Source organism: Oreochromis aureus, linkage group 14 (genome assembly GCF_013358895.1).
Source record: "Oreochromis aureus strain Israel breed Guangdong linkage group 14, ZZ_aureus, whole genome shotgun sequence".
NCBI classification, from domain to species: Eukaryota; Metazoa; Chordata; class Actinopteri; order Cichliformes; family Cichlidae; genus Oreochromis; species Oreochromis aureus.
Genome location: NC_052955.1, coordinates 41,374,026 through 41,386,659, shown reverse-complemented (window position 1 = coordinate 41,386,659; position 12,634 = coordinate 41,374,026). Strand labels below are relative to the sequence as shown.

Sequence of the window (12,634 nt, the reverse complement as noted above, 5' to 3'; positions counted from 1 at the left end):
ACCATGGGAACATGCACATTCATACATTTTATTGGAGGCACCTTACCTGGGGCACAGCAACGAAAAACAGCGGGAACACTTGATGTGGTCACCTGAACATTTAACACACCCGAACTGGGAGTTACAACCTGAGGCATTTTCTGTGCAGAGGGTTTGTGCTTGGGAGACCGTGCTAGGAAAGTGCAGCGCCTTCTGGGGCTGACAACCTGAACGGAACGTAAGCGGCGCCTCTGGGGCAGCAATAGAGGGGTAAAAGCAGCGTCTCCCTGATGCTGGACCCCTTCTCCACTCAGACCCACAACTAGGAGGGTTGAGGAATTTTCCTCCTGGCCATCGGGTCCTGCTAGGGGCCTGAAAGTGGGCCTTTCCTCCAAGCCGGCTGGCATAGAACTCAGACCGGAGAACGTGCTCCCGCTGGAGCCACACCCACCACAGCAGTGGGTGCCAGTCTCTTCCCAGTCGGCAGAGGAGCGATAGCCCTGTGAGAGCTAGCTATGGGCTGGGGCTTCACCTGACGTTGCACAGAGTTTCTGTTTCTTCCTCAGATGGAATGTAGCCTGAATGACTTCAAGTGAGTGTCCGAATAACCCAGTCTCAGACACTGGTTCATCCAGATATACAGCCCTGTCCCTATCTGGGACCTCACAGAGGGTGAGCCACTGGTGCCTCTGCATCACTACTGTCGAAGCCATCCCTCTGCCCAGGGAGAGCGCTGCACAGCGGGACACACGGACGGTGTAATCCGTGGCGACTCAGACCTCTTTAAGAAGAGGTGCAAGCAGGCTGTCATCAGGAACCAGCGATCCGAGCTCCACCAGGCACATCGCCTGGTACGTCTGGAGCATGGTGACGGAGCTCATATCCTGGGCCCAATAAATCTTCTCCAGCTGCGACACAGAGAATCTGCAGTGCTTAGACGGCAGAGTTGTGGGGCTGCCACCACCATGGTTATGGGACGGGGCCACATAAGCAGCCAGAGATGGCTCCATAGGGGGTGGGTTAGCTAAGCCAGCCTCCTCTGCGCCATCATGCTGCAGCTTCTCAGTAGCACAGCGAAACAGGGAAAACGAGAGGTGTCATCGTGGCCGACCGGCGCAGCAGCGGCGGCAGATTAAGCCGACAATGGGCTCTCCTGCTCATCCTCCGACAAACCATGGATGTCCAGGCTGATGTCCAGCTCGCCATCATCTTCCTGGGGAGCACTGGCAGGCTTCAACCCAGGCTGAAGCCCGTCAGCGCTCCTGCATGGTTCCAGCTCATCTTCGGATAACCCATCAACATATTCCATGTGGTCAGCCCAGCTAACTGCGGGGGACACCGACTGGATAATCCTTGTCTTCGGACTCGGATGAAGCCGGGGCTCCAGACTCAGAGAAGCGAGGGTCATGCTGTGCGACAGCCGTCCATCCCAGCACCTTTTCCATAAATGTCACCCGTCTTTAAAGGGTGGAGCGCGGAGTTGGCGACAAAACGCACAGGCTTTGGGCTCCATCAACACTCTCATAGCGTGGATGATCACCAGGCAGACAGGGCAGGCATCGTGCTGGTCACTGTTGTGCAAAGAGAAACCGCACCCCCGAGGACAGGGGCGAACAGAAGATTTTTGCTTTGCTCGCTTCAGTTTGGAGTCCATTCTAAACCGCAAAGTAAAAGGCTGCACAGGAAAACTCGAAATTAGCGCTCTGCAGGTAGCCTACGCACCAACTGCGCGGTGGAGGCTAACACCAATGGGCAGTTAAGCTAAGTTCAAGTCAGCAGACAACAGAGCTAACTAGCAGCAGCTAGCTAGCCCAACTCATCAGAGGTATTCTCAGCGAGGTGACGAGCACAAGAACTGAGGAATGACTGTGATGACGGGGTTATATGCGCAGGCAGGGCTGTGCACATGTCATCACAGGTCATCCGCCTCGCATGTTTCTTATATATAAATATACCGCTATTTACTGAGGACCACCCATACTGTACTCCAGATTACAAAGTGGATGCATAGCATTACATAAAATGGCCTTGTTTATGATAACTAAAGGTATATCTCACACAGTGCACTAATACAATCTTTAATAGTTTTTGGACATCAGGGCTAGACAGCTAATAGTAGAACACTGAAAATAGTGGATGACCTGCTCTACCACCCCAACCTCACCCCGACTTACTTTGATGCAACTTTAGGTGGCTTTTTTCATAGGACGTCTAACTCTAAAATCACAGACTTATACTTCAAAATTAGCTTTCGTTTTAGTCATACCAATTCCCACTTTGACAGCCACTGGGATACTACCATGCTGCACTATTGAACCTCTGGACTGCACCTACAAAGAAAGACAGAAAAAAAATACAGAAATCAGGGACTTCACTTTATGAGTGTGAGTTTATGTATATCTGCAATACATCTCAAACATGTGCACAAAAGTCTTCAGAGAAAAATCATTTAGACAAACAGCAATTCTCATGCAGATCACCAAAATCGTGTTTCAATGAACACTGGGTGGGGTCACGTCACAATCCCTTACACGTACCAGATAAAAGAAGTTGAGGACCTCCTGCCCTTTCTCCAGCTCCTCTCCCTGTATGATGTACTGGGCACGCACAGTTGCTTCACTGTCACAGGGCAGCTCACTGCTGGCCTGCATGACCTTCAGAAAACTACTACTCTTGGAGTAAAACGGTGTAACATGGTGGTGACCTGCCCTGTAGTTTGGTCTCCTCAAACCATAAGCATAATGCTCATGCTCCGTTGTATTTTTTGAACTCGCCTGTTGACAAAGTGAGGTCAAATATCAAATTCCTACTCAGATATTCACTTTAGACCAGTGTTTCCCAACCAGTGTGCTGTCAGAAATGATCAGGTGTGCCGTGGAAGATTATCTGGTTCCATCTGATTAGTACTCCAAGTGCTCACTGTGACGGGCAGAACAATTACATTCTCTTCCACTAGAGGGCAGTACAACTACCTGCTCTAATTAAATGGGTTGCTAACTGCCAGTAAAACAGAAGAAGAAGAAGAAATTACATAATAGTTGTGCTGTGACTGAGACAGCGCAGCGCATAATAGCAATAGATAAATATTTGAAAGAAAAAGTAGTCAGTCTGACCTGGTCCTGGAGAAAACTCTGACCCAGATGAAGGCCCTAGCATGAGTAGCGGTCAGAAGCAGCAAAAAAGATACTGGGGACAAACCGAGCCAATACCGCTATACCTGATGTGTGGGGAAAAATGATCAATATGCTTTTTGTAATTTTTTTTTTTTTTGTGGCGTGCCGTGTGATTTTTCTAACGTGAAATATGTGCCGTGGCTCCAAATGGTTGGGAAACACTGGGTTAGACACTTAAAAATAATAAAATATTAAAAAGCAACTAATTTCATTCCAATGTAGGCCAGTGTGGGTGTATGATCAGTACGACTGATGTGATCAATCACTATAAGTCTATCGACCTTATAACTGATGAATGTTTAAGTGCAGGCAGCAGCAGCAACCAACCTTCAGATGCACACTGTCCTTCCAAAGAGAAGTGCCCAGAGAAAACAAAGCCACGCCATTCACATCTGTGGTGAGCGCTAGTTTTAGTGAGCTACCAACAAACAAGTACACTGGCTCATTGGCAACAGGCTTGTTGTCTGGACCAACCACTTTGATCTGTGAACAAGAAAGAGTAAGAAGCTGTAACAAGACTCACACGCCTCCATAATAATGATTGTTACTGTCCTTGATTAGCTTCCTCTGCATGAGTCAAAGCATCCCCAAATACTATTTCATACATCTAGTTACATTGTAACAAATGCAACGTTACATCGTTCAGACTCTAGAGTCATTCATGTCTTAGAATCTTTTGGGCTCCAGAAGAAACACATCCCCCTCACGGTATGATCAGATGAAAAGCTCGTGAATCCTGCTGTGCAATGTCCTGACAGCAGGGTGAGTCTGGTTACCTTTCCTTCAAATGGGATGCCAGGCTTGTATGCCTCAGGTACATCCTCAAAGGTGACAGTTCTGATGTCACAGGTGAAGCTGGTCTGCCCGTAGCCTTTAAGAATGACACCTAGACGGTAGGGAGCATACAGATTGCAGGTCATCAGGAATTCGCCGTGTTAGTTCGATGAACAGTCGGGCTTTTAGTCTGCCTACCTGTGCCATACTCTTCCATCTCCGCAGTCACCTCAAACGTGTCACTGTACATGTTCTTGTGGAGAGAAAACGCCGTCACGTTCACAGTTTGTGTAGCACATCCACTTTTATCCGTCTAGAAGATCACAGAAAGTGAACACCAAGAAAATAAAATCAGTGAAAAGGACTGATTGCAGTACAGTTAGCGTCTCTGTTAACATCTGGAACACTCACAGTTAGTTCGTAGGTCTTGCAGAGGTCTTTGTTTTGGGGAGATGAAAACCAGAAGAAACGGATGGCGTTTCTGCAGAACTGTGCCTTCACTGAACCAATAACAGGTTTCCCATACGTGTATCTGTTAAGAAAACATACAAAGATGAGATTTGTTGGAACAGGAACGGCCAGATCATGTTAGTTGTTGATGATGATATGCCAGCGAGGTCAGGTCATTCAGCTAGCAATTTTCACCTATGCCGGAAACATGACTGGTACAGAGTCTATCCAGGCGATCAAAGCACCGGATGACGTTTTTAAACTTCCCCTCTGCAAACTTTAAGTAAAACTTTGATGTCAGTGTTTGTGCCTCAGATCTTTTAGCTTTTGATATTTGCTCATTTCCTGTAGAGGCTTTGCCTTTTCCCAGCTGGCCACTGTTAATAATATGAATTATATAAATACTCAGTAACTCCTCTAGTAAAAAGTAGTATTATATCAAAGTACAGACAAAATGAGGAAAACATCATTGTTACAGGCAGTTTGTTGTTCCCACAAATCCAGACCCATCTTTTGTAATAAACGACAATGTTGTTAACACCAGCGCTGCCCGGCTGCAGTGCTTCACAGTGTGGATTTCCTTGAACCAACACAGACAAGAACACCAGTTTCTGTTCAACTGGGACATTTACTTTCCACAAATCTTCAGTGCTGCCTCCTGATCCAGGACGGTAATCACACTGGGCAGATGAACATTCACTTCATACTTTGGCAAAACTAGAGCAAAGGAAACAGAGTCAGATCTCCCTGCAGCTGAGGATTTACATAGACTGAGCTCATAATTATTTCTGGTTTATAAGAGAAGATGCTTCATTTTTTTCATCCCACCGTATTCTTTGATGTCAAAGCTGTGGGATATTTGTTCTCCCTTGTCTGTCAAGGCAGTGATGGTGTAGCTTCCTTGTACAGCCTCAGGAATCATGGGGTGTGAAAGATCAAGGATGCCGCCAACAACAGATTTATCCAGCCACTGGGCGATGCGATTTGAGCTAGGATCCTACACAGAGTAAAGACAGAGGAGAATTTATTTAGGGATGTCAAATCAGACGAGGTCGTAGCTTCCAGCCTCCAGCTCCTTTGCTGGGGCACACGGAGATGTTCCCAAGCCAGCCACCAGATAATCTCTGCTCTTTGTGGATTGTGGGTCAGCCCTGTGACATGGGGAGAAAAACAAAACAAAACAAAAACACACACACACACACACACACACACACACACACACACACACACACACACACACACACACACACACACACACACACACACACACACACACACACACACACACACACACACACACACACACACACACACACACACACACACACACACACACACACACACACACACACACACACACACACACACACACACACACACACACACACACACACACACACACACACACACACACACACGATCCCTCATCTGAGACAGGCATGGAAGAGGGACAAGCTCCTGCAGGAGGGACCAGTGCAATCCAAACATTGCCCAAACTGATTGGAGTGACATTTCTCGTTTGGAGAAAAGACCCTATCATCTTCCTGATGGTTGGCTTGTGTAATTAGGTCTGTGGTTCAGAGGACACTAAAGTGCTTCTTAGTCTGCCTCTAACAAAGAAGCGCCACTTCTTTATACCACCAATGCAGTGCAGATATCCAATCTACAACAGAATATGTAGTTGTTCTTAAACAGCACCATCCAGGAGGAGAAAAAGTAAATATGGGGGGAAGGGGAGAGTGCCGGTGAGCAGTCCTCTGCACTTTAATTACATGTCATACAGCCCTCCCTCCATCGCCTCATTTCCTACCTACATCTTTGCCGTTACTCTTACAGAAGGAAAAGGCACAAATGGAAAAATCTTTTAAAAAGAGCGAGAGAGACATGTCAGCAGTTTCCAGAAGAGATGCCAATTTGAGTGTTTCTTACCTGGAGCGCCACTTCTTTATACTGAAAGAAGAAGGAAGAGTTTACATTTAGTTTATCTGCACACGGAATTAACACAATAAGGACAATATATTAGAAACATATCAGTAAGGTTTCCTGATAAATGTTGCAATGACTTTCAAATTTTATTAGTCAGTATGCATGTAGCTCCCGGTTCAGATCACAAAGCAGAACCCAATTACTCAGCAAGCACATAGCACCGAGCGTCCCGGGGACAGACGTGAAGGCGCCACACCCTGGAACAACGCCACCACTGTCAGGTCTTACTTCCTAATTGGACGATAAGAGTCAAACAACACGTGTCCCCCTCCATGGCTGATTTATTAGCGCGTTCTTCTGTAAAACCCCTGACACACGTGATATTTTGGCCTCAATTATTTCGTTCTTACATCTCCAACAGAGTGCTGAAAAGAGCAGATGCATAATGATAGATAAAGTCTCACAATGCCACGTCTTCACTACAGCTGGTGGGAGTTACCACTTTCAAGCTAGCTACTTTCATCATGTGATGCATCTGAACGGATTTCACGTCGACTGCGTGCCGTCGTGTTTTCATCCTCTCGTCAAAAGCGGAAAAGGCCCTGAGCCACTATTGATTCAGATGTTTGGGTCAAATGCAGTGTGCGCCAAATGAACTCTGACAGCATGTTTATCACACTACTCCACACAGCGCTCCACACCCACGCTGTCTTCAAAATCAACAAACAGCCTTCCTTTCACCTCCCACTCTCCTGAACCAAAATAGACCTTACTCTTCAGATTCACTGACTGCCTGCTACAAATCACAGCAGATTATCAAGTTCGCTGCTTGAAATGACTCCACAAATGGCACAGCGGCACATGATTCTGACAGACGAGAACAAGTGGATAGAAACGTACCACTCGTTCCACAGGGATGAAATTGGCATCCATGGAGACGATCCGGAATTTGACTTTAAAAGAAAGAAAAAAATATGCATTACTATACTGTATTTTTAGTTATTGCACAAGTGGATAATGAGAGAAAGCAGAAGACAAAGGGAAAAAGATCCTGGTGATAGCAGAGGGCATAAAAGGAAGTGAAGCAAAGCTAAAAGTGTTTGCAAACACCAGACTCTCTCTTTATACTCTAATGAATTAGGGGCACATGTCAGATTCAATGGGGGGAAAAAATGAATAAATCATGTTGATATCTATACTGATACAGACTGGTCACCGTGTTAGGAATGAGAGGATGCCCCATCGTTTAATGGAGATGAAAATCATCAGTCTGCAGATGGCTGAATAAAAAAAACCCGAAAATCAAAGTGAAAAAACGATGTTGGAGACGAGTTTGTTTTACTGAAATGCGACAACTCAGAATGATGCTCAGCAGTTTGCATGACCTCCGTATGCTTGTCTGCATGTCTGACAACATCCTGGAGGATCTTTCACAACTGTCACATGTGCTCAGGCTGAACCTGAAGCTCATCTGGGCACCTGCAGTGGACAATTCTGGTATTTTCCTGAGAATATTATCAAGTTCATTATCAAGCACTGATAATGATTAACAACCTTCTCTGATCAGATCAATACACGGTGACCTGGAATATTGGATTAGTCTACTGTTGCTGTTATATTTTTCTGTGTAAAAAAAGGCTATCTTAAGATGTATTTGCCTATTGTTGTAGGCAATACATTAAATAAACATTTTTAAGGATTAGCTACCGATGACGTCACCTCAGCTTGAGCTGAGTGCTTCTGTCATTTTGGTTATGAAAGATGGATGTGTTGAGGAAAGGCGGGTCTGACTGTGACACGCCCAATGATCTTCCGTTTTGAAACATGGTTTATCCAAGATTTACAAAACAGACTAAATTTATTGCCACCTGGTGGCCTTCAGACAGAATGCAGGTTTAAGGCTCTTCTGTATCGGGCTCCTTTTTCTGACGCTGCAGCTACATTTATGTTTTATTCCAACTAAGTGTGGCTTAACTCGCCAAATAGTACCAACTGAAGGCCGGTTTCACTGTGACACGGTAAACTGTAATGTTACTTCTGATTGGATCACCTGTGTCTGCAAACGGAAAGCATGTGACAGATTCATTTAGTTAAAAATATATGTTACAGTATTCTTGTGGCTATAGCTCTGAACTTGTTTATAGAAACTGACTGACAAGCTCATTTTGTTAAGACTGACACCAATTTAAATTTTTTTATGGGCCAAATATATTTTTAATTTTTACTCAGACTCATGAAACATAACGTTGTCGTCATTTATGAGTCCTTACTGAAACAATATGACAATGCTATTAAAAAATAAACTTGTTTTCTTGTCATAACAAGTTGCAGAATACCCAAAAGAGTTAAAAAAAAGTTAAACTACACTAAGCTAGATCATCTGACCTTAATCAGAGTTATTCAGGCGTTAGTGCCGTCGAGTGCTAGCGCAGCCTGCTACGTGGTCAAATAAACTCCTTTTCTCTTCACCCACTCAGTGTGTGCTCTTTTCCTACTTTAAATATAAACAGTGAGCAGACACCAACCCTCAAGTTATCAAGTTATTAAGTGGTGGCTCAGTGTTATGCAGATATAACAAATCAGACCAAAAATGTGCAAGCGCAGCAGAATGGGCAAACAGTGCAGACGAGACAGAGCTGCAGTAGCGTATCGCTCCTACCACACCACAGGAAGCTCCAACAACTCCACACTCACTCCACCTACCAGTCTGTCCAGGTTTGTAGATGGGCTTATCAGTCTGGACGATGTGGATGAAGGCTGGAGGCTCGATGACGACTTTGGTATGCTTGCTCGTCATATTTTTTTCATGGAAAATATTGACATAAACTGTTGTCACAGTTCGGCTGCGTACTACAGGGACCTGCAACACCAGCAAACACATCAGAGATGGAGAAAAGCATTTTAAACTGGGTTTCATGCACAGACACAAGCTGTGTAACAGTCTTGAGCCGCTGCTTATTTCTTTTTATTTTTAAAGATTATGCATTTCTAATTGGGTTTGAAAATCAATCTTTTCATTTTAAGAATTCACAGCCTGAACTCTGAGGTCTTATAATGGTTTCTTATCCAGCTGTTGTTGGATTTCTTTTTGTTCATCATGAACAAATCATCCCAAACTGCTTTGATGATGCAGAAGTCTCGGCTCTGGGGAAGCCAGAGCCGATGACTGATGGTGTTTCATCGTCTTTGTCTATCCTGTAACAGACTGGCAGCATATTTGGGATCATTATCATGCTAAAAGTAAACTAGTTGCCAATCAGAGTCTTTTCATTTGGAGTTGCATGATGCATCAAAAGTCTTACACTACTTTTCTGTGTTCAGAATTCCATCAGTCTTATCAAATACTAACAGTGATTTGAACCAAAAGTATCAAATGTATCACTCCATCAGAGGAGTGAGTAAGTTTTGAGTAAAAGTCGATGGATCAACTGAAGGGACAGATGCAGCTTCCAGGTCTTTTCTCTCTGTTTCTTAAAGACGCAAGTTATTTTTAGGCCTGTCACTTCTTTCATCCTCAGCTTGTCCATTTTCTTCAATTTTTTCAAGAAGACAACGATTTGTTTTTGAGTAACAAACAGCCAAGATATAATTGTAAATTGTTTTGGGTTTTTTGCCAGGTTAGCCTTTTTGTGCAGACTACATTGGTTCGTCCCAGGTGTTACATTCCTTTTCATGCACGAATGATTCAGAGGTTAGAATAAAGTGAAAAAATAAATAAAACACATTCCACTGAAAATGGCAGGTACACAGTGTGGACTGCAAATGGGTGAAAGTGCAGCCAAACACAAGCTGTCCTTGAGGAACAATGTTGCACAGAGTTAATTATGAAAGCTGTCACACTTGTGTATGTTTTCACTTGTTAATGCTACTGTTACATAACAGGGACCGGAACGACGTCCAGACATGTCAAAAAGAGTGTTCTGTTCAGATGTGTGTTGTGAGACTGAGCGCAGGGGTGGCTTCCAGAGGAATGCAGGTACATAGCTAGCCTCTGGCAGAAAGCAGTCTTTGTGCCTAGAGACAAATACCAGTCCTGCAACAAGGCCAAATAGCAGGAACAAAGTGAAACTAAGTGCTACTGTCACAGAGGCTATTTGGGTTGGCGGGTCGTTCCACATCAATATGGAGCAAGGCCTGCAAGTTGCGTAACAGCAAGCAGAGGTGTGACATAAAGCAGAGCTGCAATTTGCAGAGAACCCACTGAGGTTGGCAGTCTCAGTCATGGCACCGGGAGGATAATTAGGTCCAAACTTGTGCCAAGATTTAAGCCATTAGCTTAATGGATGGTGATGGGAATTCTGCTTGGAAACCACACTGGTGCATTTACTGTCTACAAACAACACAATACAAAGTTGTTGTTTTTTTTAAAAGTGAAATACTGTAAATACCACGAATCATTGCTCACGATTAGTCATACTGGAGGTACATCATCGAAAAACAGCTGCAATTCAGCCAGAGCCACAGCAGACGAGGCTCTGAAGACAGTATTTAATGAATCAGAGTGAATATTTGTTTACACCAGCTTGTGCACAAAAACCTGTGTAGGAAACGAAGAGAACACTTATTATTGTAAAAGGAAGCTGGTTTCACTGATAAAACACTAGAAGCTAGAGCTGATTGGTCTGTTTATGATTTACACACTGGCATGATGGCGTGGGATAACCACGAAGCAGATTTAATTCACAACAGAAACGTCTGTGTGGTTATTGCTACAATTAAAATTTTAATCCCTTTATATCAAAAACATAATGAAATATTCCAGAGAAAAATGTTTACCCAATAAAATGTGTAATACTGGGCTATGGTCTAATAGGACCCCACTCATCCTGAACTATCCCCCCCACATGAAACTGGAAGTGTGTAGAGTGGGAGTCTGAATATTCACAAGTTCTTTTGTGCTTTTCTTGGATCTGACCTGGAAGTTTAAGCAGCGGTAGAAGTCCTCATTTACTTGCTCATCTAAGATTGTGACAGAGCCCTCAGTGAGGCCGATGACCATGCGCACAGGCTCAGTCAGGCCGTGAATTTGGGCACACAGGGTCTCCTGTTTCCCTGCAGTCACACGCGAACTCACAGTCACTGCAAAAATCCTGCAAGGAGAAGAAGAAGAAATTACCCTCATTAAAAAAACCAAAAACTGTTAGCACTCCTTTGTTTAATTGAAAAGCTAGGAGAAAAAACATGCCAAGCATTAAAAAGTATGACCTAGCTCCATGTTAAACACACGTTTGATTTAGAGAGCTAACCACTAATGTTTAAAAAGCACAAACTTCTAGTGTGTTGCTACAGCGAGCTGATAAACGGGGTGGCTGCAGCTCAGGAGGTAAAGCAGGTCACCTGCTGATTGGAAGGTTAGTGGTTCGATCCCTGGCTCCTCCAGTCTCCATGTCTCATACCCTTGGCGATACTAACGTAGTTGCTCTCCAATGAATGCATCGGAGAAAGTATGTGTCTGAATGTAGTCAGGAAGCACCAAGTATAGAAGAAAGTGATTGGGTGAATGTGGCATGTTGTATAAAGCGCTTTGAGTACTCCGGAATAAGAAAGCACTGTATAAGAATCAGTCCATTCACCATAAATGGTCCAGTTAAAGAACTAAACGAGTGTGGTGCAGGGTCACATCCTACAACCATCATCTGTTTCTTTATCTCGAGGTAAAAGAGTTTGATTTAACCTCAAACAAAATCAGTTTCTTGTTCTCCAACATAAAAGTTAACACCCTGCATGTGAATTTTGAAGCTTCTAAGAGGAGGAGTGTGCTAACAAGCCGCTAAGTGAGGAGTTAAAAGCATCCTATTACAGCAACACGCTGAAATTCAGTGAGCGACTCATTCTATCACAGATGTTTGTAAAAGCACACTACATGGCTAGGTGACTGGCAACAGGACTGAAAAGCACCTTCAAAGATTAAAAGGATGTTGGCAATACCACTGTCCTTAAAGTTTATGGTCATTTTTTCCCCTCACAGAGCTTTTTAAAAAGAAGAATACAGTTTAGTTTTCCTGGAGGGAACTAGAGTTATGCTAAAGTTCTGAGTTGGCCTGCAAAAAAAGTCATTCCTGCATAGCCCAGTCTTCACAGAAAAGTCTGATTGCTTTGCAGTATTTGTTGGATCTATTAGCAGTCACATCAACAACAACAAACAGTATTCATTTATTTCCACTGGCAACCCTGCATACCCATTCTGTCACACCAGAAGGTCGATTCTGTTCATCGGGGTGTAGCGTTCTCAGTGGGACTCCAAAAAGTCACTCGGATGACTGATGCAAGTTTCTATCACAGAAAATGCTACATCCAGCTGTCTGGGAGTGTGCCAAGAAGCATGCATCAAC

The 12,634-nt window shown here is 44.1% G+C and overlaps 1 protein-coding gene across 1 annotated transcript in view; it reads right to left on the bottom strand.

Annotated features, from left to right (window-relative positions):
• LOC116329948 (alpha-2-macroglobulin) overlaps positions 1–12,634 on the bottom strand; it is a 58,336-nt gene that overhangs the window by 44,057 nt on the left and 1,645 nt on the right. The window contains exons 2-13 of the mRNA XM_031752093.2: positions 11,218–11,392; positions 9,006–9,162; positions 7,203–7,255; positions 6,306–6,326; positions 5,205–5,373; positions 5,009–5,093; positions 4,338–4,458; positions 4,125–4,239; positions 3,929–4,038; positions 3,480–3,635; positions 2,517–2,753; positions 2,246–2,309 (exon numbers count right to left, since the gene is read on the bottom strand). Coding sequence (XP_031607953.2) covers positions 2,246–2,309; positions 2,517–2,753; positions 3,480–3,635; positions 3,929–4,038; positions 4,125–4,239; positions 4,338–4,458; positions 5,009–5,093; positions 5,205–5,373; positions 6,306–6,326; positions 7,203–7,255; positions 9,006–9,162; positions 11,218–11,392 — 1,463 coding nt within the window. The remainder of the gene's footprint in view (positions 1–2,245; positions 2,310–2,516; positions 2,754–3,479; positions 3,636–3,928; positions 4,039–4,124; positions 4,240–4,337; positions 4,459–5,008; positions 5,094–5,204; positions 5,374–6,305; positions 6,327–7,202; positions 7,256–9,005; positions 9,163–11,217; positions 11,393–12,634) is intronic.